At 38.7% G+C, this 23,511-nt stretch overlaps 1 protein-coding gene across 1 annotated transcript in view; it reads left to right on the forward strand.

The window, feature by feature from the left end:
- pald1a (phosphatase domain containing paladin 1a) overlaps positions 1-23,511 on the forward strand; it is a gene marked incomplete at its 5' end in the record, with an annotated part of 56,001 nt that overhangs the window by 26,490 nt on the left and 6,000 nt on the right. The window contains one exon of the mRNA XM_079260500.1: positions 16,460-16,615. Within this exon, the coding sequence (XP_079116626.1) occupies positions 16,460-16,615 (156 nt within the window). The remainder of the gene's footprint in view (positions 1-16,459; positions 16,616-23,511) is intronic.

Genomic DNA, 23,511 nt, shown 5'->3' on the forward strand with positions numbered 1-23,511 from the left:
TAGAGTGGGAAAAAAAATCAACAAACAAAAAATCTTTCTGTCCAGGAAAGTCCAGGTTATTTTGCAAGTGATTTGTAGCTGCAGCCTTGCAGCCTACCGCAGTTATTTAGATGGAGATACATATTTCATTCACATTTGAACCAAAGGTGCATTCATGCAACATTTGAGGCATTAAAAAGAATTAATGTATAAGAGAGATGCAATATCACATGAGTCTTACCTTTATTAACTGCTTTTTAATAGAAAGTAAGGCAACTATGAGAGTTGGAAAAAGGAATAAAGCCCTCATACGTCCCACTTTATAGTTATGTTGTACTGTTAAGACAGTCTTAGAGCGATCGGTGCCTGACCTTTGCTTGCCCCTTGCTCTGACCCTTCTGTATGCCCTCATATCCTAGAAAGGTTACCCCACACACACTTGCTCACATACACAAACATTAAACCTGGCATTGCTCCAGACCAACAAGAAAAAGAAAAAAAAAACCCAACATGGATAACTGCCCTCAGAGTGATTCAGGGTGTGTGTTCCCAGTAGCTGTGGTCGTGGTATCTGTGAGATGCACCCTTAAGCCCCAAATAATTTCACCAGGAAAGGGTTCATCTTTTTCCACTCTAGCTGGCTACTGGCAATAAATAAATTGGGAACACAGTTGCAGCGGTGAAGTGACTCAAATGCCAACCATGTGGGATATGCAGAGGTTGTGCCTGGGCTGAGCTGCTCCAGGAATTACACACGTACAATGCCGCAGCGGGGGAGCCATGGTTCATGTGTGAGGGCAGTTGTGCAGCAGATGACTCTCGTGTTAACGATGCCATAACTGCTCTCACATAGCCAACAACTCTCACAGTCCACAAGCAACTATATGACCAGTCTTAGCAAATGGATTCTTCTTTCTCACCCAGACGGCTCAGAGTAAATTCTCTCTTTGTATCGCTTTATTGTTGAAAGTTATTATTTTAATGGCACTCGTTTCACATGCTGGCATCTTCAACTCATTCAGTATCAACAAAAGCAGCTTCAGATCTTTTGAAATTCATGTGTTGCTGTTTCTGCACCTCCTTTCCAATAAGCACTGCTTTTCCATTAATCTGACAGCAACCGACTGCGTCAGCCTTTGAAAAAGCATCAACGTAATGGAGACAGTGATGAAGTGACTTAATACTTTTGCTTCAGCAAATTAATACAGTGACTGTTTCATATGAGTTTGAAGTAGTCTTATTTCCAGTTCCCTCTAAATTAGAGTTTCACTGGGGCAATACTGTCTATTAGGGGGTGTTCAGAGACCATTAGGGTTAACCCCTTTTATTCTTAAAAGGAGTCGTAGAAGTGATCTTGTGAAGCGTTGGCAGCATATACTATATAAAAGATGTGCGGAGCTCAATTTTGGAGCCAGTCCCTTGCGGATGAGAGGTGATCTGCAATTTTTCTCATCTGCATAGGCTTTGCTTTTAACCGCCTGAGGTTACCACTTGGTTGATAGTCTGTTTTTCAGTTTTAATGACTGACACTTATGTAGACCAATCAGAGTTAGGAGAAATTATAGAAGGATGACACACTCAAGCCTAAAAAACCTTTTATCCTTATATAAATAATTTGCAACTTCATGAGTCATTTTCAACCAACACAGAGTTAAAGCTGTAGACCATAGCAGCTTTTTTTCCCCACCTGGAATATTATTTTTAACCAAAGTACCAAAATTGTAAGACAGGCTTTATTATTTTTTAAAGGTTTTTGTGCTTTTTGATTGCGCTTTTTTTGGTTGGCAGTGCTCTGCGGAGACTTTTACCAGAGCTTCTACAGTCATTGTTTAATATTGGAGGGTGGCAGTAGGGGGACCTAAGTTTTAGATAGGAGGGCACTGGCTCAAAAAATGGTTGCGAAGCAATGCTTTAAATCAGGGGTGCCAGATTCCAGTCCTCGAGGCTGGAACCCGGCAGGTTTTTGTTGTTCCCTGCACCAACGATTCAAATCAAATGGATCCAACAGCCTATTAATTCATTTCTGTCAGGTCTGTTGGAGCATAGAGACAACAAAAACCAGCAAGATACCGGCCCTTGAGGACTGGAGTTCGACACCTCTGCTTTAAATGATTGAAAACCAACTTGAATTCATTTAGTAAGACACACTCTTGTTTATAGAAAATGAAATGCATCAGATTTTGGTGCCGATGTTAAAGCAGGTGGATTATTATATATAAAAACACTGTTATTACTAGTAAGGAGAAATAACTCCCTGACATTTTTGTGGCATGTACTTTAGGTCTCAAGGTAAGATGACAGCAGACCTTTCTTTTGTTGTATGGGCAAAACTGATATAATAAAAGCTGCATATGTATTTCAATAAAGGAAAATACTGACTTTTAGAAAAAAAAACTAGATATTTTATACACAAGACTGGATGCAGAAATAAACAGCCTGCATCAAGTCCTCGTATGGCTTGGATGCCTCCTCTTATTTGGTGCAGGTGACATGTGGGAGCGTACGAAGAAAAGGGAATTGCAGAAATATTAGAATTGGAAAACATGTCACGAAGATGTGGAATTTGTCAGGAAGCCAGATAATGTCAAAATCTCTGCAGCAAGTCAATTATGTACAGATAATCCAGAAGATGTGCTTCTCTTTTTTTTTTTTTTAGCTCTGAATCCTCACTGGCCAACTTTCACGTGTAAAAGGGCAAGTAAAAAAATTTTTTTTAAATCCCATTAAACTGAAATTAAATCAGATAACACTAGTGCAAATTCGTAGTCCTTATACTCAAGTAAGTCTCTCACCTGGTTATCCCAGCGTGTTATTAGATATGATTCGGACTTTCCTCTGGACAGGTAGCTACATCCAAGAAATAATACTAAAATGGGACAAAATTATGTAAATGAATGAACAAATCTTGAGTAGAATTGTGTCCTTACAAAGTGAAAACAATGCAAGCTTCTCTACTGAGGGTGGTGGAATAATATCCCCTTGGACCTATGTGTTCGACCACACTGTGCTGTGGTTAACAAACAACATGGCCTTGACAGCTTTGTGGCTTCCTAAAAAAGAAAAAGGCCATTTCCATTTAGCACACCCAGGTCCATTTTCCCTCTGTTACCAACCAGGATCCATACAGAATGCCTTTTGTGGCCAAGACTACAAATTAAACTCGGGACTCCTGGGAGTTTTGGAAATATTAACTGACTGATTAGCTGTATCTTGCTGACACGACCATTTCATTGCCTCTGTGTTGGGGTTTTGCATTCACAAGATATTTTTGTATCTTGAGAGCTCAGTAAATTATTAATTCAAAGTGGGAGTCTCATGTGCTGTACTGCCAGACATGTGCATGTACAAAATGTACCATAATATGTGTGGTTAATGTGGGCAGATATTCCAGTCTGTGTGTAGGCTAAGTTGATGAGCTCTGTCTCCTCCTTTGGCATTTATAATCTTAGCTCAGCAGACATGTCTTATTCTTATGTGCACTGTTAGTTTAGAAACTTATGTATGATTTGTTGCATTGATATGTTTCAGGTTCATTTTAGCACTTTTCCTTTGTCTGCTTGCTGACAAGTGCTGTGGAAATTTGAGCAAAAATCATAAAGTTGGATTGAAACTGTTTGCTGATACAGATCATATCCACAAAATTTTACTCGGGAGTGTGACTTTTCAAGCTCTCATCTAGATGGATATATTGTATACAAGTGGTTATATGCAGCGTGTGATTTGACACAGCTTTCCCTCGAAATTCACCTCTTCGTCATGATTCAACGTCATGATTTAATCAGCACAGTGTGGCTGAGCGGCTGGAAAAAGACATAGTATCAGAATCTGCAGAAACCATTAACATAAAGGCATCTTCATCTCCTCCTCGCTCCATGGCTTCTCTGCGCTTTTAAGAGAGGAGTTTTGGGCACCATCTTGATCTATAAAGATCACTTCTCCAACTTAAGGCCAGATGATCTATAAATTTGATGGCTTTGTTTCCGGCCAACCTGGCAGGTCTGTTGGATTGGGTGGGTGGTTGTTCTTTTTTTTTTTTTTTTTTTTTTTTTTTTTTTTAAGAGAAAAATTTCCAGTGCATGCAGAGAGATATGCAACCCAGGGGAATATATAAGAAATACTTTCATATAATTATCCAGGTTTTTCTGCATTTGCAATTTGAACACACCTAAATGCTGTCAGTACTAGTAATAGTAAGAAGTGATTTGTAATAATAGTAATATATTTTAGTTTTAGTTAAAGTAAATGAGAGAGTGATGTTAGGAGCATTTACTAGTAAAAGAAGAGGGAGAGATAAAATAAAAAATAAAAAATTGGCTAAAATAAAAAACATCTGTACAGTATGTGTACTTTTCGGTTCCACACTGGAAAATTTTAGATTTCCAGAGATGATTTATAATAGAAAGTAAAACCACTGATATCACGGTTTGTGCATCATGCATCATAAAAGATGGCCAATTTTGATGAAAACACTAAACATGGCAGACTTTGAGGTGTTTTTAGTACTTGTGCATTGTCAATAAGGTGTCTTTTGCTCTGTCTCATGAATGGGAAAATAGGTCGAGTACACATTATGCAGCTGGCACCGTAAACAGTGACAGTATTACATTTACGTTATTCCTGCCGTGCTCAGAACAGAGATGTAAAATGAGTGGGTTTAATGAGAATGTTTTACATGATCTGATGTACATCTATGCTCTACATAAAAAATGTTTTGCCCTAATTGTTGTGTGAGCACTTATATGTTTATGTCTTTACATTGTTCATTATGTTTACCATCTTAAGGACAGCATGTCAGCAAACAAAGTATTTAGTGAAGAACTTATAAAAGTCCCCCTCCTTGGATTTAAACCTAAAAAGTCATTTATTCATTATAGTAGTCATAGTCATTATTAAATAACTCAAAACTTAATTTTTTTTGACAAGTTTCTTTTTAATGAAGACAATTTCTTTACACTACTCCAATACATATGACTTAAATGTGCTAAACCTCTTAGCTGTTCCATTTAATTTCAGTGTGTTGGAGCAGGAAAACATTGAACACCTGCAGGACCAACCCTGGGGTTATTTAATTTGTTTCCTGTTAAACAATTCAAATCCTGTTGGTTTGGTTCTGTGGTTTTGGGACTTCTGGTGCACTGTGACACCAAGTCAAGATGCAGCGTCATATATTAACCATGTTTTATTTATGTATCTTTATTTATTGTTATTTCTTTTTCCTTGCTTTCTTGTTCTGATTTTAAACTATGTCTTTTGTTTTCTAATGTTTCATTGTCTCTGTAAAGCCCTTTGAATCACCCTGTTGTTGTATTGTGCTATATAAATAAACTCGCCGTGCCTTCAGGACATAGAAATCTTTATTGTAACAATCACAATGATATATTAACACACTTTGTAAGCTTGATTATTTTTGTCCATTTGTCCATTTTATCCATTTAACCTTCATCACCAATTATGAAATTCTGTCCATAAAAGTCATGAACATAATTGGTGATGAAGGTTAAATGGATAAAATTGATAAACGGACAAAAATGCTCAGCATTGGGTCTCTGCTTTTTGCAGATGATGTGGTTCTCTTAGCTTAGTCATTTAGGGTGAGCATCCTGGATGCTTCCCTGGTGAGGTGTTCTGGGTATGTCCCTGCAGAAGGAGACCCTGAGGAAGACCCAGGACACACTAGAGGGATTATATCTCTCGGCTTGCCTGGGAACACCTTGGGATCCCCCCGCAATTGGCAAATGTGGTTGAGAAGAGGGAAGTCTGGGCTTCCCTGCTTAGGCTGCTGCCCACACGACCCAACCCCGGATAAGCAGTAGAAAATGGATAGATGGATGGCTTTTAATTCAGACATAAAGTGGCTTTTTGACATGCAACTTTGCTTTTTCGTTCATCCGTTTGTTTTTTCATTCGTTCATTCAAGTTTTTACAATTTTGAATCCATTGATCAAACAAATCTGACCAAACAGTCTGTTGTTCTTCTTAACTTGTTTTATCAAGTGGTCCAAATTAGTTTTTTGTTCCTTTTTTAATATAAATAAATGATAAAGCACATACATCAACATGTATATTAAGTGAACTTTCAAGGTCGGCATGGTAATTTAAGCCTATTTTAAGTTGACATTATTAATTGCTACTTTGTAGGTAAAACTTATTCATTCAGTTAAGTTTTAGGGTTGAAAAGAAAAAAAAGTCAGCCTGGATGAAGCGTTGGGGTGTTTTTGTCAGGCATTGGTTTGGCTCCACTTAATGAAGTTACTTTATAATGAGCATGCATGCTTGACGATGAGATGGCCACACATCAGCTGAAAGGGCTTGCAGCCATGTGTAGGTTTTCTGCCAATTGTAGGAGTTTGGTTTAGGATTTGAGTGGGAGGTGTCCTAGTAGAATCTGATGAATAGCTGTTTGTAAAAACTTAAGTGGGAAGGGCCAGTATGGGCTGGCCTTTCTACCTCTGCAACCCCATCAGTTGGTAATTGGCACCATATGTCAAACAGACGGACCCCTCCATAATACGCTCTTCTCTCTCCTACAACTCACATCTTATCATCGTCCAGAGGATTTGACTTCAGAGCTCCCTGTAGCTACTTCAGAGAAGGGAAATACAGCAAAGTTACTGGAAAGAGTTTAATTGATATGCAGTTGTTGCGAAAGTAAGGTTTACCTAAAAGTTTGTTACCCTGAAGTTGCCAGGGTTTTGAGGGAAGCTGAATTGTTTCATGTTTGCTCATCAGCAGGTGGCTTCCGGTTCTTTAGTTGTACATTAATTCTCCTGAGAGCTTCAGAGAACTTTTCTTTAGTCGGTTCTGACCTTAGACGTTCATCTGGCTGAATGTTTGCAAGCTACAGTAGATTAATGCTAATGGTGAACCTTGAGGAAAACATTGGATTATAGCTTTTCTCAACTGGATGAGAAGTCCTGGTGTATTTAGGGCTGCAAATGGTAGTTTTTAAAGATGGATGTCAATGTGATACATTCATTAAGGCCCTTTCTGTTTTCCTGGTTCAGGGAAATGCAGTCAGTTTCAAACTGATGTCTTCATCATGGAGTTGTTAATGGGTAACAGACTTGTTAACCCAGACAAAATGACCAGTGACAGCTCTGTCGATCTTTCTGTCTTGAAAAACAATTTTCTAGTGGTAACCTCCAATACTACAGATGTTTGCAAGTGTTTAGTGCACTCTAACACACTGGTGCATAGAATTTCAGTGCTTTGATTAATCATAGCATTAAATACTCTGACTGACATGACCATGTGTATGTAGGAAGGAATGGAGGTTCATCTCTGTGATTTAACACAATACATATGCACTCTGCGTTCTTAACTTACCTTTAGGTTTTGCACGCCCTGCAGCAAGAAAAGATTGTGCTAACCTTTTCATCTTACACATAGACTGTATATAAAAAGATGGACGTAGCCTCCGTGATGTCACCCATAGGTTTCTGAAGAACTGAATTGAAGCTCGGTGGGCGGTTCCTACCATTGCCATCTTGGCAGAGGCCATCTTGGCGTGTCGTCTTACCCGGAAAATACACATATGGGCAAAGAAGTAGAGCTGAGAGGGAGGCTGTGAGCATCATGCTGGGTGATTGACATCGAGCAAACTCTGAGCTGCCTGTAGCTAAGAGCTAACCTGGAGATAGCAGGAGCTAACCAGCTAACGAAGGTAAGCGGGCTAAAGCTAAGTCACATTTTTAACCGGCTAAAAACCGCAGTTGTTCTACGTTCTTCTGACTTGAAGCGGGAGATCGGGTACCCGTCAGTCAAAAGGACATGCTCCTAAATATGCCAAACTTCTAGATTAAATTACTTTTAAACGGGCGAGTTAGAAAAAAACACAGTTGTCATGAAGGTAAACCTGACCTATTAACCGAAAATGAATTTTTGAACCAGGCTGTAAACATGTTTATTTCTGCTTTGCAGTTGGTCTTTTTAACATGGGAGTCTATGGGGATTTGCTCTGTTTTGCAAACAGCACCCCTAGCGGATGAAGGGGGAACTGCAGTTTTATGCACTTCCGCATAGGCTTCACTCTTAGCCGACGGAGGCTCCATCCATCTTTCATATACAATCTATGGTTGCACAAGTACTTTATTTTACATAAAATTTAAACCTTTCATGTCAAACATCACAAAGCCTTTGCCGCAGTCTCTTCTACTTTCTGCAACTCCCTTCTTCTGAGCCTGAAATCTGTGGACTCTTGTAATCTCTTTTAAAAGCAGCTAAAAACCCATCTTTTACAATTTGCTTCTGTTGTTGTTTCTTTGAGGCTCTTTTGTTTGTTGTATTTTTAGGTGAAGGACTGTGATTTTTTATTTTGATAGGCGCTATAAAAATAGTTTTACTCTATTTTACAATTCAAATACAATTCCAAACCTGCAGATATTTAATACGACTTAACCCGTTTTAATTAAACAAACAAGGTTGAGATGGTTAACTAGTATCTCAAGATATCACTTAAAAAAAACCAAAAAAAAAAACAGCAAGTGCATTTGTTTTGTTTTACTTTCCAAGTAAAATTGCTTTAATTTTACTGGATGAGATGGTTCCCTTGAAATGAAACTGCCTGCAGTGCTTTCAACAAAAGGATAAAAGTTAACAAGGGAAAAAGATTAAAGTCTAAATCTGCTGGAGTTAACATCAGCCCGAGTCTGTTAAATGCCATGTCGACGTGACTCGCAAACAAATATGCACTATAAAATGCTTGGGATTATTTTTATGAACCTTTAAATTCACTTATAAAATTTATCAGTCTGCAAAACTGAATAGCATTTCCAAATGACAGCTGCCACTTTGTGTTTCATACTGAGTGGTTGCAGTAGTGTTATATTTCGGTCCACTTAGAGCATTTTTGAAACAAAACATCTGTTTTTTAGGAGCTACATTTCCAGTGTAGTTTAGAGCTGTTTTGCTGATTTTTTGTGCGTGTGTCTTAAAGTATAAGTAATAGTGGTTTGCGGCTTATTTAGATGTGGTAATAAATAATGTATAGTTGTATTTAAGTGACTGTAATGACTGCAAAACCCCATGCAGACGTGTACAGTATCTGGGCTTCCCGGAGTGTTTAAAAGGAGAACCATCTGTCTAGTTGCCACTCGCTGTTTTCCAGCTTTTTTCCCCTTATTTACTCACAAACTGGAGAAACTAATGTGAGGAAGAAAAACATTTTAAGTGCATAGTTAAATAAATCTCATGGGATTTATCTTTTAATATCAATATTCAATGATATAGTTTTTGCATGTGAACTCAGAAAAAAAAACAATTAAACAATCTTGGATCTCCCCTAACTGGGATGAGCTCTGAATGCCATATGAAGTCTGAATCTGTTGATTTGCCTCCTTTGGTTGCATATGTTTGATCACAGTAAACCAAACAAAGATCATGTTGTACAGCTTGTGTTTACTCTCAGGTGCCATAAAGAAATAAGTTTTAGAAGCCTGATGTGGACATCCAAGTCGATTCAGCTCTCTGATTAGCTTTGCCATTTTCTTAAAGGTATACCCATGCCTGTTGGGTCCCCATGCCTGTTATACTAAACAGCCAGGTAGAAAATGGGTGATTAGTTTAGTTTGAAACCAGGAACAGCTGGTTTTCAGTCTAGAACCTCTACCTCTTTTAACACTTCCCTTGTCATCCGGATGTTGGCTAGCTACCAGCAACTTTTTGCTGTAGTTATTGCTTTTGGGCTTCATGAGATTTGTAACATTTGTTCAGGAACTTTTGCGGTTAACACATTTCTCTAATTTATCCATCCATCCATCCATTTATTTTTCATACCCACCTTTTGCTATTTAGGTTTGGAGAGGTGGGGTACACCCTGGATGGGTGTCCAGTTTACCGCAGGGCAATAAACACCCTGATATAGCATGTTGTTTTGAAGGTTTGGTTGGAGAATTTTATATTTCACTTTTATATTTTCACTTTCCATATCCTGTTTAGCTGGTTTTAACATCCTTCGCTCCAGTGTAATATGGTATGATTTTGGTACAGTGCCAATCTGAGAATCTGTGTGTTGGTGAAAAAGTTAGATATGCTTTTGATAATCACAGTTGAGGAAGATGTCTGCCCCTCCTGACTCAGTAGGTTTTTTCCTGTTAAACTTTTGCACTTTTACCTCCAGCTTGCAGGAAATGGCATTAAATAAATAAGATCATATTACCATAGCCAGGCAACTTGTAAAAAAAAAAAAAAGTGAATTTGTAATGAATTGCACTAACTTGAATTAAATGGGATTGAATGGTTCTTTTAAAGTATGTTGGGATGATTTATTGTCAGTTAGTACCCTATATAAATAAAATTTAGTTAAGTTGAATTGAAATGTTGATCAGCTCTTCAATATAAATCAGTTTTGACCCTCCAGGATGTGAGATGCTCCAGCATGTATATTAGCTGGAATGTTTGATTGACCAAAAGTCTGAAAGATTGTATAGATGCAGAAAACACCATGTTGATATCTTTTGCTTATATATGAAAAATTTCAATATATTTAAAGTCAGTATGGCAAAGAAGTATAGACTTTGTATACAACAAAGTGTAGGTGTGTTTGTATATTTACACATCTACTGGCCTTTTTTTTTTTTTTTTTTTTTTTTTTAAAGCCATTTTTAGTTTGATTAGATCTTGTTTTTTTCATTCCAGTGTTGTCCTCAGAGGGGTCCTTTACATCAGAAGTTATGCTTGCTCTGACCATGTGGTTGTTGCTATGGTGATCATGCTTGTCAGGGCCCTGCACAGCAGTCTTATGGTTCTATCATGAACCTGACCTGGTATTCCCTGATCTGGGTGGCTCTTGATGTGGATCGAACCCAAGGATACAGTTTCCTCACCTAGTGCCAGACATAAATGTTCATTTATACTAAAAAGCCTGAAGGTTCCAAAACCTTGTCTCCACCAATGGGCGCATGACAGGACGGGGCAGATCTGTAAACTGTAATCTCGTTGCGTTCCCACAGCCAACTGTAACCTTACCTGAGAGGCAGAGTATCCGACAGTTAGTGATAGACACCTCAGCTATGTCATAGCATGATGACATTGTAGCGCTAAAATCTATTGCACTCAACATGGAGCCATTCTTGCTTTGTGTTTATGGCCAGGTCACACGGGAAGTTACTTCTTTTTACTTTTGGATTTGGTACCCCAGTGAAACGGTAACAAAACATTAGGACAGGATGGATAGGATGTCAGAGTAGCCATCACAGTTTTCACTTGTGGTGAATTAATACAATGCGTCCAGGCCCACCCTGATGCAATCCGCACCTCTCTGTGGGGTCTATGTCTGTTTACAGTGTGTGTGTGTGAGAGTGAGTATATGTACAGGTGTGTGTGGTTTTGATTTGTTCTGTGATTAACTGTGGTGTGTGATTGCTTGTGTTTTAAACATGCAAAAGCTTTTGTTTTCATTATGTAAAGCACTTTATAAATTATGTAAAGTACTTGTAAAATAATTTTTGATTCAATTTGATTAAACAGGACGGCATTCTGATTAAACCCATTTCTGCTTTTGTGCATATTTTACATTTAACTACCATGCACAAGAGCAGAAAATAAATATTATACACTTTAGATTAGCATGTCATTTAAATATTTGTTTGTCATGACAAGTCATTTTGTTGTTGAAATATTCTGTGATATTCTGTGTCATCATGCAGCCCTGATTTATTTTTCATTTGTATTTATTGTCTTTTAACAGTTCTCATGTCAGACCCCGTGCATTTACTTGGTGCATTTTAGAATCTTAATATAGAGATGCATAGTTCCTCTTATAAACTGTGGCATTACGTTTGTACAGTGTGTTATGTACAGATTATACTTTCCCGAAAACATCACGGCGTGAAAGTATTTCCATCACATAAACAAGTAACCCATTTCTAATCTGCAGTGGTTGTGTTGAGGAGGTGCAGATAAGGCTTTCTCCAGTCACCCAGTTACCAGAAAGCTGTCTCTGCTCTCATGAGTGTGCAGTGATAAAACTTCTTAACCACTTTCACATTGTCCTCCCTCAGAGGTCCTCTCAGCCAGCCGGCATTCCTGGACTCTCAACAATGGTATGTGCTTGGCCAGCCTCCCCTCTCAGTCAGGGCTGAAGAGAGCTCAAGACGTTCATTACTGCATCTCAGCGGCGGGCCTACCAGTCGCCACTATTGTTCTTAAAAAACCAGGCGAGTTGGGAGGATGCTCTAGGTTCTGACTTTTCTCCTCCTTTTCACAGTTTTGCCAACTCGGTCGAAAGTTTTCCTTTTTATCCTTTAAAATTTAAAAGGGGGAGAATGAAAAGGAACGCAAGCCCTTGGTTTTCAGTTCCAAATAGAAAAAAGAGAGATGGTTTTTGGTTTGAAATAAAACGCTGACAAGCGGATACTTTTTATCTCAGAGCAGGTTTGTCCCGAACCTGAAAAATGTACTACATCTTCGTCGACGTTGTTTTCTGAAGGGATTTCTGAAAGTGCATGAGAGCCCATTCGACCTCACATATGGTTCACTCCACGCAGACAGACATGGCAGCTGCAGATTTAGCGTTAAGTGGATTGTGGAGGTGTGAATTATGTAATCTATGAGAGCCGATCTCTTTCATGTGTGGGTTACAGTGTGTGAGAGACCTCAGTGGCTTGTGCACCGAGAGCTGCCAGGCTTTGACACAATGGATTTTTTTAGGCTGAGATGAAATGTTGAAAGCCTCCTGGGGGTGCAGGGTGAACAGGGTAATCAGGTTCACTAGTGTTCACCTACCCTTGCACTGTTGTATTTACAAAAAAGCAGCGTTCATGTGTTGTATTATTCTTCCTCTGTGCACTGGCAGCGCCGATAGACAGCAGACAGCACATCCATTGTCTGTGTAGGTGCAGTTTCTCCTCTACTCTGTGACAGATGCTAAGAAAACTTAAGTCCAGCCACAGCTGTTTGGAAATGGACAGGAAACCCCATCCATCCCCCTCTCTCTGCTGCGTCATTCAGCTCTGGAATGGTGGTATTATGGTGCGCTGTGCACATTTCAAATTAGTTCTAGCCCACCTACTTTGTAAACTTTCATTATTCTTTGCACTCCTCCCAAAGCGTCTTTGCTCTGATCTGTTAGCTGGAAGTTCTGCAACTCTTGTATCCTTAAAACCCCACAAGCACACGAGACTCATCCTGAAACAAAACTATCTGCTTTGGGAAACTTCGGAGGAACTTGTGTTGTACTACGCTCAGTCTGCGCGTTAGTTTTTTTTGTTTTTTTTTAGCCCTGACTGATAGGTTTTCCAGTACAGTACACACCAAAGTTTGCTGTACAGCAGGATGGCAGAACTGATCACTTTGTGCGTCAGAGTCCCGAAGGCCACAAGCAATCTAAAACAAAAGGCACAGTAACAATAACATGTCTGCATTCGCGCTGGTGCTTCTCACAACCTGTAATAGAGCAACACAAACATTACTTTGTTGTTGTGTTTTATTTATTTATTTATTTTTTTGGCATTTAAATGGTGTGTTTATTGCTGTTAGTGTATTTGTAAGTATTTTATGAAAGGGATCAGATTAAATTAGAATTAAACCAGCTGCAAAAGTGACATTACTATAAATTTATCTTATTTTCTTTCAGAATTACATTTTCCATTTGTTATCCAGAACTGGCTTCATAAGCTATTTTTCCCCACCCTGCAGGAGACACTAACTTAATCCTGTGAAAGTACTATTATCTTGTCTTGTGAATTCAGGGCCATTGTAGGAGCAACTTGTACTTTGGGTAATTGCACCGTGCTTTTGCTGCTGACCATGGCGTCTTACAGTGAAAACTTGAACGACATAGTAATGTAACCACAGTGTTTATTTCACAGCAGCTCTTGAGAAGCACAGGGAATAAACAACTATCATGAAGACTAGCTTGTACTGTAAGACGGCTTACCAGGTTAACGCCTTTCTGAATGTGAAACGGTTGCCACTCACCAGGAGGATAAAAGCGCAAAGAAGAAATTTTGACACCTTTTTAGCATCGCTTGAATTTACATAATTGCAATCAGAGACATTTGCTTCATCAAAGGGTAATAAATGTACTATTTGCTTTCAAACGAGTTGTGTTTCCTGTTAAATAGAAGCCAACAATACATGACCAACTATTTCTAATGGAAAAAGCCAAAGTCTGCTCATTAAGATGCTGTGATGCTGTTGATTCTTTAGTGTATTGTTTGGTCATGTGTACTTTTTATAGAAACATTTTAGTTCCTTAAATGCTCTTCTTTTTTTCAATATTTGTCTGTTTCTGCTCTCAGATAGTGAAATAATTATAAAAGTTTGACTAAAGCTGCTGCTTTTTTGTAACATTTTTATCTTACACACACCGCATCATTGGACAAAACCAGTGTCCAGTTAAGTCAAAGACGTGACGCGATGTGCAACAATACCTCGTGAAAATACAGATATGGCAGAATGTCTTGAATGTTTTCTGTAGTTGATAGATGTCTTTCAGCTGCCATGCAGCTGCTGCTTCAATCGGTCTGTTGGCGCTGGGACGGCGCTACATCTCGCAGCGCTCGCAGCTTGTTCTTGGGAAGCAGTACTGAATACACTCTTTTTGAAGTAGTCATGTTTGATCTTAAAGTTGCTGGATTTATTATTTGTTGCTCGTCACTTTTAACTAAGTTATTTGTAAGGGTTTGAAAAGCAACAAATACACCAACACAGCGTTATGGAAGCTGACCACACTCTCAGAGAGCCCACTCTTCTCTGACTGGTCAGCTCCTGTAGCCACATCAGACACCAGCCATGAGGTTTGTGTTGCACCAAGTCAGAAGAAGTGTTTAATTTAATTTCCATAATGATAAAAATGTTGGGTTTTTTTTGTTTTTCTTTTTTAAATTATTTTTGAAAAAGGTGTTATTTTTAGATGATGTTAATAATGCCATATGTTAGACAAGTAACATACTAATGCTCCACATCTGATGTAACAAGGACTTCAAAATTTATTAAGACCCTTTCCCCCCCCAAGTATTTCTTTGGTCTTTGATATTCTACTGTTAGGGGAAAAAGCTAAATTATACACCCTGATTATCAGTTTGAAATCCAAGATGTGATTATTTCTAACAGAAAAAGACATGAATAAGACAACATTGTGCTTTGGTATCTTCAAAGTTTTCGGTCTTGTATTTTCAGAAAGTTAGTTAACACTGTTGAGAAGTTACTCAAACCTACTTGCACTTTGGCGGACCTTCGTTTAGAGTAGCTGCTTGTTTCAGAGAGATGCAGAAAAGCAATGTTACGTTTAGGGATGCACCAATACAGATATCAGTATCGGTATCGGCTCAACACCAAGTGTGTGTACTCGTACTCGGTATTAATAAAAGTGTACCAATACCACACTAATCAAGTCAGTGCAGATGTGTCTGATGACATGCTTTGGACATGTTTTAAAAGAAATAAATGCCTTGAATGTTAAAATGTGATATATTTTGTTACACTAAAAGCCAGATCTTTGCTTCAAAACCACACATTTATAGTTGTATTTAGGTAAAATGTGCCAAATCGAAATAAAACTTGTTGAAATTGTTAGATCTGTAATGTTATTATATTTGTATTGATGAGGTAACTTCAACAACCTATTGAATGAGGTAACAACCTAATGAAATCTTACACAGTAATATCAGCAATAATAATCATAGTCACAATAATGTTCACATAAACAGATTTGGTATCTGCAAATATCGGTATTGGCAGATATTCAAAGTTCAGATATTGGTATTGAATTGGAACTCCCAAAAAGTAGATTGGTGCATCCCTAGTTACGTTGGTACTAGACTGAAATAGAGTTCAGGCAGGAGGAAGGAGTGTGAAGGAGAAATATTGGAGCAAGGAATGACAGTGTTATGTAACTTGAAAAAGTTACGCAATCTGTCACTCAAACTGTTTATGCTTGTGCAGTGGTTGACCAGTTTGTGTGTGTATTCATCACAAGGATTTATTCAAATGTGTAAAATTTGTTGGGTTATGACCCATTGATTACTTGAATGAAACATTTGACTCTTGCTTGCTTGTTTTTTTTTATAACTCAGGTTAACTTCAGAAAACAGTTCATAAGCACAGGTAACGGGCCGTTAAAGACGGCTCTATCCTTGAGGCAGTTTTAAATGTCAGGGCAGGCCAACCTTATATAAACAGAGTGTGCAAGAAACTAAAGTAGCTACAGTGAAAGAGACAACATGTGCCGGTGTTGGGTAGTCAGATCTGCTTGGGCTGCGCCGGCCGATGACATCACACTAAATTACACTGCATAAGAGTAGAACGAGACGTTCAGAGTCTCTTATTTATCTATAGATCAGTCCCACTTCACTGTAAAACTACTTCTGTAAGCTGTCCAGATCAAACCACAATCGTCTCCCCAACGTCCAGCAAATAATATAGTGTGATATCTTCGGCAGCTGCTCTGGTACACATCATAAATGCATGCTACTACATGAGGAAGATGTATTTTATCCAACTGATACATTGACTAAGCCTTGTTTACTTCTTTCCATAGATAAAAAGTGAGAAGACAGAGAAGGAGTGTCAGCAGCTGTTGTTGAGGAGCTTGCAGTACCTGGAGCGCTACATTTACCTCATCCTCTTCAACACATACCTGCATCTAGAGAAGAAGAACTCCTGGCAGCGCTCCTTCACTCTGTGGATGGAACAGGTACAGACTGTTTGCCCCACTTCTTCTCCTTTCTATGCTGTTCTACAGTGCTGTCACACATACCGTGTAATTATTATTTCCATAAGCAGCCCATAAACAGTATGCATCCAGCAAGAATCAAATATTTTGTGAGTAAATGCTTGTGCTTTCCTTGACTGAATATCCATCATGGACAGGTTGCATCTTACATTGTGAATTCTGAATCCATGCTAAGTAAGTTTGCTGCTGATCTCAGTTGTTTGTGTTTCCACGTCAGCTGATTGCAGTTGCGAGAACATAAACATTTGGCATCATCATTAGAACCAGTTCACATTCACTTAAAAAAAAACAAAAAAACAACAACTAAACAACCAAATACAACATGAATGTCATATTTTTGTAATTGCTTCTACATACTTTTGACATGTGACACCCCCTCGTTGTGCCTACTTGTTCTGGAATGGTTTAATGGCCCCCGAGGGGAGAATTTTAACCACTAACTACTTATTTCATGGTACTCTTCACAGAAACGCTACTCCATTGCTGTTGGCACATTTAGTTTTTAAGCCACATGAAAAAGAAGAGCACAAACACCCAGAGGAGTCCATGCTGTCAGTATCGAGTGAAAAATGCAGTCAAAGACACCATTAAAAAGAATCTTACAAAACTGACAACATCTATGCATCCATCACCTTTACTTTTGAAAGGTGCATAAATAAAATATACCTCCATGTGGCATTTGGGTTTCAGTTCAGGAATTTACAAGTCTGTTCTGGTTCTGTCGAGGCCTGCTTCTTTGCACCCTGAACTTCATCATGTCTCGTCTCTGTTTTTGTGGGTAAATTAATCACTTGACCAGCTGTGTCCTTACAGTTGAGAGTTTATGTGCATTCCAGACAAATGAGTTGTCAGTAAGTGGTACCGAGCGTGCACACGTGCACACTGCAATTAAAACCTGTGGTCCAAAATGGTAAAGATCAAATGATGTTAAGATTAGGAATATAGCTGGTGCTGTATATTGACAGAAACACGTTACATGTTACGGCCCATGGCCAGTCGTCTAGCTGATCATCATTCTAACCATCGTCACCTTGGGGATTGGATACACCTGGCTTTCTTCCTCACACTGCCATCAGACTGATGTGCTGGATGCTGATTGGTCGTCCACACGTCCACCTATCCGTGATTGGCCGGACCTTCTGCTGAGCACCAGAATAAAGGTTTGGTAGGTGGGTTGGTGCCAGCTTTGGTTTATGCTTTTGTTGTTGGGATTGTTTTGGCTTTTGGTTTGAGACTTTTTGATGCTTTTAAGGACTAGGGAGTCCTAAATAAAGCTTTCATTTGTGCATCTTCCTGATTTTTCTTTTGTTAATGTTGCCACCCCTTTGTACCCCTGGAAAAACGCGCATCGGGGTCGTAACATTACAGTCTTCTTGCTCATCCCAGGACCCACAGAATTGAATATCTAGTAAACTGCTGTGAATTTGCTTTTACATTTGTATGCATTTAATTTTAATCAAAGGATTTAGCTGTTAGGTTGCTGGTTCAATCCTCAGCCTTGGAGGAGGCTCGAACAGCGGCCTTTCTGTGTGGAGTTTGCATGTTCTCCCCGTGTATTTGTGGGTTGTCTCCGGGTACTCCGGCTTCCTCCCACCATCCAAAGACACACATGTTAGGTTAATTGGTTGCTCAAATTGCCCAGAGGACTGTGTGGTTGTGTGTCTGTTTGTGCTGGCCCTGAAATGGACTGGCGACCTGTCCAGAGTGTACCCTGCCTTTCGCCCATAGACTGCAGGGATAGGCTCCAGCTCCCCTGTGACCATTAATCAGACTAAATTTTTTTGGATAATGAATGAATGAATGGATCTAGCTGTCTGGTTTTAAAAAAGTACATTTAAATTGGCCCGTTCATACCACAGAGCAAGCACCAGTGGAAACAGGACATGTAGCATCATTACAAGTAGAAATATTCTACGTTTATATGTACATTCACTCTAAATTCCACTGTCTAGGCTGCTGTTTCAAATCCATTTTCATTTCATAGTCGCAGTGAGGCAAAAATCAAAGAGGCTGAGGAATGTTAAAAATGACTGAATTCTCTTTCTTCTTTGTTGTTCTTGAGGTGGATTAAACTCAAAGGAAAAATGCAGAATTCCAAAATGGTCTGGAACAATTGCTGTGAAAACAATTGTCAGAAAAATATGCACAGTCATTCTTCCTGTTATGAATAGCAAATATATGTGGTGCATCAGGGTGACTCTAATGGCCCAGTTATGCCACGAGAAAACACAGGCATGTGCACAACCGGGTCACAAACATTCTGCTGTAAAACTAGCAAAATAAAACACAGAAATCACCACATTATCAGATGAAACAGTCAGGGATAAAACTAAATTCACCATTATTTCTGCCTTTTATAGTTACTGACAAAGCCTTCTTATAAATAATGCCACTAAGTATTAGCTGTTGTTGAAGCTCTAGTGCTTCTTTGAGATTATGATGATAAAAAATCCTGCAAGATTTGTAAATTAAACTATGCAAATAAATTAAAATATCAAATATGCAAAGCTTTTGTATTTGCATATTTATTAAATTATGCATATATTGAACATATGGTGAAGCAAACATCAGACATCACCATCCAGAAGAGCACAGTCCCAGGAACAGACGCTGCATGGGACCCTCAAGCCCCCAGGACTCTGGTCGAGGACCCGAGCTTGAGATGAACAGCCACCTTTCCTGCCCAGATTCCAAATTGAAATTTTCTGATTGAGGGAAAAATTGGAAAATTGTGCATACTTATGGAGTCATTTATCATTTTAAAACTGACACTATAATTACAGTTGTGCTCATATTTATTCATACCCTTTCATTAAAGAAGGAAAAAAAACAGCTGCCTGTAAAATAAGCTGATATTGACTAAAGTAATAATAAATAAACATTTTATAAAAATTACATTTTTTTTCTAATTCTGGTTCAATAGAAATATTAGTTTAAAAAGCAAACAAATAAGATAATTTAATACATATTACATCACTCATAAACTAATATTTTGTTGAACAATCCTTTAATGTTTTCCGCTACAGTCAGGTGTTTTCTGTTCCTCTCAGTCAGACTTCTGCACCTGTTGACAGGTATTTTGTCCCACTGTTCAACAGAAAAGTGCTCTAATTTGTCCAGGACCAATTTGGTTTTTTTGTTTTTCTTTCTTCAACTCATTAAAATGAAAAAAACAGCATTTTATATTACTAAATTATATTTTTGCAAATTTTTAGTTATTGTTCCTTTTTTAAGTCTCCAGTTATTTGAGTGACTGTTGTAAATTCAGCCTTTTCTTTAATGAAAGGGTATGAATACATATGAGCACTACTGTATATCTGAATGATAGAATGAGCCTAAAACACACATATAACTATGTGTTTCTTGTATACAACAGTATTTACCTCCTGATGTGTATTCAGACTGTATACAGGCCTGTACACTTGCCTCTTCCCCAGGAAGTGCTTTCGAAGATGTAAACACTTTTATCCACTTTTCTGAATTGTTTTGCTCTGCTTTTTAAATAATGAGTCAGCCACTTTAAGACTTGCAGCACATTTCCATGTGCAGTTCGAACTGCAGAAAACCCTCCCCTTAGACCTTCGCTTTATTGCATAAACCCACTTTATGTTTTACTGTAATTTGTAGTCAGTTCAGTCAGATTTGATTAAGTTTTATTATTTATCATCAGCATATCAAAAGGCTTTTTAAGATGTGGTTTATACTGTGCATTATTACAACAACCAGTACTCCATAATACAGTTGACCTTAAAGGGGTCCTATTATGGTATTTCAAGTTTTCTGAGCTTTCTACAGTGTTACAGTGTTGAATCCTCATCAGACATGTGAACGGCACAGTTTTTTATCACCTAAACGCATGTTTGAGTTTGAGTTTGAGTTCCAGCACGTTCTCTGTTCGGTTTCCATGGCGACGAAAAACGCGTTGTTTTAGAGTTTTTTCTACTTGGAAATCCTTGTGACGTCCCGGGGGATAAGGTTCGGTGATTGGTTACCTGTTAACAAGGGCATGTACAAATACATCAGGCGGGTGGAAAATGTTGGATAAAGTTATTTCCAACGATGGCTGATGAGTTTACCAAAGAGAGACATCCTGCTGCATTCGTTGCTGTGGGTTGCTGTTTTCCACTTTGTTTTCAGGGTCTGATTCAGGTTCCAACATGTAGGGCTGTATGCTATGTGTTGACATTGTATTTTGTTTTTTTTATTGAGTTCATATTAGCCTAATCCTTCTGTTTATGAGATGTTACAATGACGGCGAAAGCAGGTGCGGTGCGCGCTCCCGATGTAGTGCAGTCGCGGGAGGCAGGGCTTAATGCGGAAGAGTCTCAATCCACTCGTTTTGCCCATAGGCCGATCTGACAGCCTACGGAGAGGGTCGGTCAGATGTAAATAAAGCGATTCGTGACAATAACTCGATCAATCCCAGCCCTTCTGGTCTCAGAAATAAAAATAAATTAGCCTAAATGCACATAATAGTTCCACTTTAAGTAAGGTTTGTGTTTTATTTAGTAATTATACTGATAACGTTCTAAATCAGCACCTGAGATCCTGTTTAAGGAGGAGTTAAACAGTAAATCTGTGACTCATCTCTCCTGATTTGCCATTTGGAAACTCATTAAGGAAACAAGCCAGGGTTTTATATCGCAGCTGAATGGAAAGAATCACACTATACCATACATATAATGTTTCAGATGTGCAACAGGCCTAATGTTGAGCCTATTGTCAGCATATTTAGTATTTAGTAAAATACTCATTTGCACAGTTGTCTTCCTTTTTATCCGAAAATTGCTGGTATCGCTGCTCATGAAGGTTGGGGAAATTAATGTAAAAAGGGATGAAATAGCATCTTTCTGATGCTTACAAGCAAATTTAACTTTTCCTAATTTCTCATTTGATTTTTGCAACAAATATATTCAACATGGTGATCTCTGAATTCATTTTTATTTTGAACTTTTCATTTTAAAATAGCCTTTAACAAAAGAAAGTCTGGAGCATGAAATAGCTGAACATCATTCAGTGGGTTTTACAGCGAGACCTGTGATATGTTGTTAACAGCTAGCTGGCATGACACCTGTATGTGACATCCCTGTCACCCATAGCATGATCATACCTGTTATATCCAGCTCTACCTGACATGTGATTGTGCCTGAAAATAGATGAGAGTACTTGAACACAGCTGATTTGACACTTGTGAAGCTTTTTTTTTTTTAAACGCTTGTGCTTTGAAGTTACCTCATAAATTATATAAAATGTTGATCATTGTTGGACACTTGTCAACAAAATTACTTTAACGAAACAATTTGGAGTCACAGTCGGCAGCTTTTCATACGTTTCATACCCACAATCCAAGTGGGTTGATGTTTAAACTTGCAACATAGTATTAATAGTTTTTAACTTTATTTTTCTTGACCTCCTTGTCTTCTGTGCTTCTTACATGTTTGTGATGCACACATCAATACAATAAGAAATTGAGTAGATGACCGTTGACAGTGGGATTTCCGTTTGAATCAAGACATGTATGTTGTGGTCAAATAACAAGAACAGATAACCAAACCTCCTCCTCCTCCTCCTCCTCCTCCTCCAAACTGCTGCAAAATTACTGTCAGCACATGGTTTGTCCTTTATGAATTGTGCTATTTGGGTTCCCTGCAATGAAAACAGTGATAATGTCTAAATAAGTAAAAGCAACATTTCTAAGATTCTTTGACAGAGTCTTATCATAAACTCACCCATTTTCTCTTTTTGCAATCAGAATACAGTGCAGTATCCACTAAAACTGATTTCTGCCGATTTGACATCAGTCGATAAGGCTGCTTTTCCTCCTCAGAAAGTTACTGTTTTTATAAAACTTTAACTTGTGTGTTCACAAATGGAGAGCAGAAAGCTGGCAGAAAGATTTACAGTAAATTGGCATGACTTTCTCTTTCAGTGTGTGTAGATAAAATAAATATATACTAAACCTTAAGGGGTAAATAATGTTTGTGACAATCATTTTAAAGACATATCAGCCTGCTGCTTGATTTCTGAGTCCTTGAGAGACTCAAAAGACCAGGCAGCTCGGCTGGGGGGGAGGTTTGAACAGTGGCCATTCTGTGTGGAGTTTGCATGTTCTCCTTGTGTATATGTTGGTTCTCTCCAGCTTCCTTCCACCCCCAAGACATGTATGTTAGGTTAATTGCTATGGCTGATTGAACACTCATCACATGTAAGTTGTTTGGCTTCTGCCAAATAACTGTAGAACACGTGTTTGAGCAGCCAAGCATCCCGTCCTTTCTAGTTTTCTTGTGCTGTGTCATTTACTAACAAGAACATTTAACACATCTGATCCCTGCAACAACATCGATGCTGTGTTGTCTGCAATGGCCCAGTTGCAGCTAAATCTGGCAGCGGCCCAACCATTTGGAGTCAACCAACCTTAGGGCACAATCACTAGCCTATCACCAGTGACCGTAGCAGGATCCGTAATGACAAAGTGCAGTGCCGCAGGCTGCAGACGGAGGGGTCATCTCCACCGCTGGTCATGCTTTCAAAGCTGTATTTACACAATGTGTCAACTGTGAGAGGTACAGTTTGTCCTGCATTTGCTGGGCAAATGTGTGTTTATGTGTGGACTAACTTGATTTCTATAGCCAGTAGTATCAGGAGGACAACGTCCCACTCATGCTGAGCAGCAACCTTTGCCAGCCGATATGAAGCCTTTGGTGTGTTTCCTCTCTTTGCTTCTGTGGAGTTGGCATGTGCTCTGTATAGTTTTCACTGAAAGATATTCATTATCTTTTTGGATAATGTTCTGCAATGTGAAGATACTTAACCAATTTATTTAAACTATAAAAATGACAAAAGCTATTTTAAGGTTG

This window comes from Telmatherina bonti (genome assembly GCF_933228915.1).
Source record: "Telmatherina bonti genome assembly, chromosome: 21".
Taxonomy (NCBI): Eukaryota; Metazoa; Chordata; class Actinopteri; order Atheriniformes; family Telmatherinidae; genus Telmatherina; species Telmatherina bonti.